This window comes from Danio rerio, chromosome 4 (genome assembly GCF_052040795.2).
Source record: "Danio rerio strain M-AB ecotype USA chromosome 4, GRCz13ab, whole genome shotgun sequence".
NCBI lineage: Eukaryota > Metazoa > Chordata > Actinopteri > Cypriniformes > Danionidae > Danio > Danio rerio.
The window spans coordinates 39720382-39727500 of NC_141024.2; the positions used below are offsets into that span (position 1 = coordinate 39720382).

General features: G+C 45.2%; 1 protein-coding gene and 1 non-coding gene across 2 annotated transcripts in view; both read right to left on the minus strand.

The window, feature by feature from the left end:
- Positions 1-1925: 1925 nt before the first annotated feature.
- trnal-cag (transfer RNA leucine (anticodon CAG)) lies at positions 1926-2008 on the minus strand. The gene has a single exon. It is a non-coding gene; the product is annotated as a tRNA-Leu (tRNA).
- Positions 2009-2288: 280 nt separating this feature from the next.
- The window catches only part of LOC148680536 (uncharacterized), a 4891-nt gene continuing 60 nt past the window's right edge, over positions 2289-7119 (minus strand). The window contains exons 1-2 of the mRNA XM_088650245.1: positions 5661-7119; positions 2289-5580 (exon numbers count right to left, since the gene is read on the minus strand). The exon at positions 5661-7119 is cut by the window's right edge and continues 60 nt beyond it. Of these exons, the coding sequence (XP_088506371.1) occupies positions 3581-5580; positions 5661-5907 (2247 nt within the window). The 5' untranslated portion in view covers positions 5908-7119 and the 3' untranslated portion in view covers positions 2289-3580. The remainder of the gene's footprint in view (positions 5581-5660) is intronic.

Here is a 7119-nt window from a genome sequence, read left to right on the forward strand (position 1 = left end):
TTCTAAAATTAGTTTTTTTTCAGCCTACTGTTTGAAAGATAATGAAAAAAATATTTGCCACAAAAATAGTTAAATTGCAGAGCTGAGACTTAAAATATATATACATTTTAGAAAAAGAATGTATATGGTGGCTGCATGGTGGTGCAGTGGGTAGCATATTCGCCTCCCAGCAAGAAGGTCACTAGTTTGAGCCTAAGATGGGTCAGTTGGTGTTTCTGTGTGGAGTTTGCATGTTCTCCCCATGTTCGTGTGGGTTTCCTCTGGGTGCTCTGGTTTCCCTGACAAATCTAAAAACTTGTGATCAAGACGGCGGAAGGGCCACAGCACTTTAGAGTCATGCACACCAATCAGGTAAAAACCTGTCAACTATGCATGAGCTCAGAACATGTGATGAAGGAACGCCCAGAATTCAGGTGCTTCAAATGTGACGAAAGGGGACATTTCGCAAGGACCTGTACAGCTGTGTTGGGCCCAGATTGTAAATTGGCCCTAATACCTGCAGGGAGCTTGTCACGCTGAGTTGGCTTTGTCCGCTTGATTGACAAACGCGAACACCTTGTTTTATCCTTGCAGGCCTAACTTCGCTGGTGAGAGCGCTTTTGGGGTTTCTCTAGTGTAGTGGTCATCACGTTTGCCTAGCATGCGAAAGGTCCTTGGTTTGAAACTGAGCAGAAACAGTGCTCTTCTTTTGGCGAGAAAATAATAGCATCCACTGCCGCACCAGCAATGATCGTCAACAGGCACCCAATCAAAAAGGGTTATCTGCTTGATTACTCTGAAGGTTCACGTAGTGTAGTGGTTATCACGTTCGCCTCACACGCGAAAGGTCCCCAGTTCGAAACTGGGCGGAAACATCCTCTGGCTTTTATGACAATTGTCAAATCAGGCTTCTGTTGAGTACTGACGTTCACTGAAAACATTCTTTCTGCAGAGCGGTGTGAGGCTAGAAGTTTGAATTCAACTCAGTGTTTACCTCCCCTCGCGGTGTCACAAACTTGCGTAGAATCTGATTTCTTTTAGCTTTGTGTCGTGCATGAGCAGGTGGCCAGTGCGTTTGCGGGCCCTTCACGGTGCAGACCCTACAAGACAGCTCTATAAAAAAAGACTATAAATACTTGAAGCAGCACTGGCCTATTGGTTTCCGTAGTGTAGTGTTTATCATGTTTGCATTACACGCTAAAGGTCTCCTGTTCGAAACTGGTCGGAAGCATACAATTAGCGGACCCCTTTGTCCAAAGCGACATACAATAGTGGAGGTATTCAACAAGACGAGGCAATGCATACGAAAAAGGGCTATTTATTCCAAGTAATTTGTTTGTGCTCAGAGAATTTAGTGCTGGAGTAGGAGTTTCGTTTTCTTTAGAGAGAGGGATATTCACCGGGGTTCGGGTGTACTCTGAAGAGATGGGTGTTAGCTGTCGTTTGAAGGACACCAGTGTATCCGTAATGGGAATGGGAAGGTGATTCCACCAGCGTAGAACATTGAATGAAAACATTGTGGAAAGTGACTTTACGTCTCTCTTTACGCTGGCACCACAAGACAGTGCTCTCACCCTAACCGGAGGCTCCTGTGGTTTTCACGATGGCTTTACAAGCGGAGGGTCTCCTGTTAGAGACTGGGCGGAAACATTCAGATTTGCTTTTACGCACATTCTCAATTGGCTCTCTGCTCACTGGATGATCCACGATACAAGGGCATGGATCTGTCAAATGTCATGACTTGACGTTGTACGAGGATTTGACGAAAAAATGCCCTGCAAACCTTAAAAAGCAACGCCATCCCAGGACAATTCTCTTGATCCCCTTTCAGTGCACTTGCATTAAAGCCTGCGTGATGCGGCACTTTGTCAGTGTTACTGTATCATTCGGACATGGGGGCAGAGAGTTAAAGACTTCAGCCTGAGCGCACTGCCGCAGGCTCGGTTTGTCAGAAGTGGGATTCGAACCCACGCCTCCAGGGGAGACTGCGACCTGAACGCAGCGCCTTAGACCGCTCGGCCATCCTGACATGCAAACTTGGCAGGAGCTGTCTCCTGGGAGCCACACCGCAGTACCGTGACATGGAATCTGGTGTTTCACAGCTTGCCCAGCTCCGGCTGTCCAGCTCATTGGCGCCGCAGGCAGCTAAGCTGTGCTCGCCTCCTGGGGCTGTGCCTAGTTTCAATAGCCAACACTTGACAGCTGTCATTGCTTACGGCCACACCACCCTGAGGGCGCTATAGAGCAAACAGTAAGTGAGTTGGCAGCAGTAAGGAGAGAAAGGCTCTCCCCATTTTGTTTGTCTACCTTTTTGTTTTTTGACCTTGAGTGTTTTTGTTTGTTTGTTTTCTTTTTTGTCTTTAAAAACCACCTAACAGCAGCATTTTGCTGACTGAAGGGTGGTTATGTAGTGTGTTTTATTTTTAATCATGGACAGATTCCCCGGCAACGACATGGAAAGGGAGGGACTTGCACGAAAGGATAAAGAAAATGGGCTGGATAACAGACGAAGAGATAAAGAAAACGGACTTGACAACAGACAAAGAGATAAATAAAATGAAGAGCCCGGCCAACGAAGAGGTGAGAAAGGTAAGGATAAGCAAGAGGTACAAAGAAGAGTATGCACAAAGGAAGCAACAGTAACTGTAGGAGTAGAAAATGTAAAAGATGCAAGAAGATTTGATATAAACAAAGCAGTCACGGAGCTGATTGGAGCAGGAAGAATTCTGGCGGTGAGACCCAAACAAACAAAGGGAGTATGAAGTAACAATGGAGACTGAAGATGACACGGAAATTTTAATAGACAATGGATTGACAATTAAAGGAGTGAAATCTGAAGTACGGAGGTTACAAAACAGAGACTATGTTGTTTCGTTCAAGCATCTGCCTGTTTACCTAGCAGATGAAGAAATTTTAAGCAAGCTAGAGAGATGGGGAGTTTTCCCCATATCTAAAATTAAAAGAAGATTGTATCCTGGCACAAACATAGAAGATGGAACAAGGTTTGTAAAAAACTGATTTTTTTTTTTTTTTTTTTAGTCATTTAGCAGATGCTTTTATCCAAAGCGACTTACAAATGAGGACAAGAAAGCCATTTACACAAGCAAGAGCAACAATGAATAAGTGCTATAAGCAAGTTTCAGGTCTGTAAAGTCTAAGAAGGGAAGTATTAGTAGTATTAGTTTTTTTTTTTTTGTACAGTTAGTGTGATATTCAGAGAGGCAATTACAGATTATGAAGTGTAGTGGAGACTAAATAGTTGAGTTTTTAGTCGTTTCTTGAAAGTAGCGAGTGACTCTGCTGTTCTGATGCAGTTAGGGAGTTCATTCCACCAACTGGGCAGATTGAGCGTGAGCGTTCGCGAAAGTGATTTCTTCCCCCTTTGGGATGGAACCACGAGGCGACGTTCATTCACAGAACGCAAGTTTCTGGAGGGCACATAGATCTGCAGAAGCGAGAGCAGATAAGAAGGAGCAAGGCCAGAAGTCACTTTGTAGGCAAACATCAGAGCTTTGAATTTGATGCGAGCAGCAACTGGCAGCCAGTGCAAACGGACTAGCAGCGGAGTGACATGTGCTCGTTTAGGTTCATTGAAGACCACTCAGGCTGCTGCATTCTGGAGCAGTTGAAGAGGCTTGATAGAGTTAGCTGGAAGCCCAGCTAGTAGAGAGTTACAGTAATCCAGTTTGGAGAGAACAAGAGCTTGAACAAGGAGTTGAGCTGCATGTTCAGATAAGAAGGGTCGGATCTTTCTGATGTTATAGAGTGTGAATCTGCACGATCGAGCAGTTCTAGAGATGTGGTCAGAGAAGTTTAGTTGGTCATCAATCGTTACTCCAAGGCTTTTCACCATTTTGGATGCAGTAATGGTTGCCCCATCCATCTGGATTGAAAAGTTATGGTGTAAAGTCGAGTTGGCAGAAACTACAAGCATTTCCGTTTTTGCGAGGTTCAGCTGAAGATGATGATCTTTCATCCAGTGTGAAATATCTAACAGGCAGGCTGAAATGCGAGCTGGAACCGAGGGATGATCAGGATGAAAAGAGAGGTATAGCTGGGTATCATCAGCATAGCAGTGGTAGGAGAATCCATGTCTCTGGATGACTGGTCCTAGAGATGATGTGTAGATGGAGAAGTGAAGTGGCCCAAGAACAGAGCCTTGAGGTACCCCAGTGTTTAGATGCTGTAGGTTGGACACCTCACCCCTCCAAGACACCCTGAATGATCTGTCAGTGAGGTAAGATCTGAACCATTGTATAACAGTGCCCGCAACACCCAGTGACTCGAGCGTAGATAGCAGGATCTGGTGGTTGACAGTGTCAAAAGCAGCTGACAAGTCCAGCAAAATGAGGACTGATGATTTTGAGACTGCTTTAGCCAGTCTGAGATCCTCCACGACCGAGAGCAGGGTAGTCTCAGTTGAGTGGCCTTTCTTAAAGCCGGATTGCTTGTTGTCCATGAGATTGTTTTGAGTAAGAAAGTCCAGGACTTGATTGAACACTACTTTCTCCAGAATCTTGGCCATGAATGGAAGCAGGGATACTGGTCTGTAGTTTTCAAGTAGCGTATGGTCCAGGTTGGGTTTCTTTAGCAGTGGGGTTACCCTAGCCTGCTTAAATGAAGTGGGGAATAAACCAGAGTCAAGAGATGTGTTAATTATGTGAGTCAGTGTTGGTATGACTGCAGGAGAGATGGCTTGCAAGAGATGAGAGGGAATGGGATCGAGTGGACAGGTGGTTGCATGGCTAGATAGCACCAGTTTGGACACCTCAGACTCAGAGAGCTGAGAAAAAGAGGTGAGTGTGTGTGGTGTTGGTGGTGTACCTTGCGTGTTTGTTGTAGGTGCAGCAAATTGAGCACTGATTTTTGCAGTTTTGGTGCAAAAGAATGTAGCAAAGTCATCAGTAGTAAGTGTGGAGGATGCGGGTGGAGGAGGAGGATAGAGGAGGGAGGAAAATGTTTCAAAAAGTAGGCGAGGATTAGTGGCATTGTTGATTTTCAGACGGTAATATGTCTGCTTTGCCGAAGTAACCTCAGCCGAGAAAGAGGACAGAAGAGTTTGGTATGTTAAGAGCTGTGTAGGATTTTTAGTTTTCCGCCGAATTCTTTCTGCAGCTCGAAGTTTTGAGCGATGCTCACGGAGAGCATCCGAGAGCCAGGGTGCAGGAGGACTGGCACGGGCTGGCCTGGATGCAAGAGGACATAATTGGTCTAGACATGATGCTAGTGTGGAGCAGAGTGTATCAGTGGCACTGTTCGAATCAAGTGCAGAGAGTTTGCAAGATGGAGGAAGAGAGTCTGAAACAATAGTGGATAGTCTATTGGGTGAGAGAGATCGTAGGTTTCTGCGAAAGGTAACCAGTGTTGGAGTGTGTGGCGGCTCAGGAGTAATGTGGATGTTGAGAGACAGAAGGAAATGATCCGATATTTGTAGTGGAGTTACTATTGTTTGATCAGCGAAGCAGTGTCGTGTGTAAATAAGGTCTAGCTGATTACCTGATTTGTGGGTAGCAGAGGTAGGTGCTCTTTTTAGGTCAAAAGAGGCAAGCAGAGTCTGAAAGTCTGCAGCTTGCGGTTTGTCAACGTAAATGTTGAAGTCACCTAGCACCAACAAGAAGTGTCAATATTAGAAAAAGATGAGAGAAGAACATCCAATTCATTTAAGAAGTGACCTAATTTACCTGGCGGGCGGTAGATGACAACCACATTTATGTAGAAGGGGTGGATAATGGTGACTGCATGGAATTCAAAGGAGCTGATTGTTGGCAGGGACGTTATCAGAGTAAATTTCCATTCTTTGGAAATTAGTAGTCCAGTCCCACCCCCTCTCCCTGTGTGACGAGGAGTGTGGGAAAAAGAGAAATTAGCAGAAAGAGTAGCATGTGTAGCAGTGTCCTCCGGCCTCAACCAGGTCTCAGTTAGAGCCATGAGATTATAGTCAGAATATGTAGCTATGGAGTTAATAAAATCTGCCTTGTTAACAGCTGATTGACAATTCCAGAGGCCCACGGAGAGAGAGAGTTGTGAAATAGCAGATACATGTATTGAACGAAGGTTGTGAGGATTATGCCTGCAGCGTACCTCCCGTGTTTTGCGAGTGTTAGTAACAACAGGAATTAGAAACACATAATAAAAGTGCACTGACAACAAAAGATAAAGTAAAACAAGAAAGTAAAGTACTCAAGTGCTTTGTCGGTGTCTTTGCTCGGTGGAGTCGCGCAGGTAGAGTCGATGGTCTTTACACTCGTCGGTCTTCACACGAGGCTGCCGCGACCGCTGCCGCGGTGAACTAGTTGTTTATATAACCCCAAAGCACTAGCTGATTGAATTCAGCTGGACACGCCTCGAGAGTCAAAACAAGGGCCGAAACTGAGGCGGACGATGCGTTCGCTACACAAGCTCTTATAGTAACCAAGGAAACAGTGGCTAAACACTTCTAGTATGATACACAACTGAAAGCAAGTATAAATGTCCTACAACTTTGCACAAACAGCTGAAAACAAGTCCTCAAACCATACACAACAACTGAAACAAAACTTAAATGTACTTACAGGCTGCTGGTCTCGATGTTAAAGTGCTTCTCCTGCCGACTAAGCTAGCGTGCTCACTATATAGTGGTTACCTGGCGTTTGGACACGCCTCCCGAGTCAAAACAAGGGCCGAAACTGAGGTGGACGACGCGAAACCGTCCGCGTTCGCTACACAAGCTCTTATAGTAACCAAGGAAACAGTGGCTTAACACTTCTAGTATGATACACAACTGAAAGCAAATTTAAATGTCCTACAACTTTGCACAAACAGCTGAAAACAAGTCCTCAAACCATACACAACAACTGAAACAAGTCTTAAATGTACTTACAGGCTGCTGGTCTCGATGTTAAAGTGCTTCTCCTGCCGACTAAGCTAGCGTGCTCACTATATAGTGGTTACCTGGCGTTTGGACACGCCTCCCGAGTCAAAACAAGGGCCGAAACTGAGGCGGACGACGCGAAACCGTCCGCGTTCGCTACACAAGCTCTTATAGTAACCAAGGACACAGTGGCTAAACACTTCTAGTATGATACACAACTGAAAGCAAGTTTAAATGTCCTACAACTTTGCACAAACAGCTGAAAACAAGTCCGCAAACCATACACAACA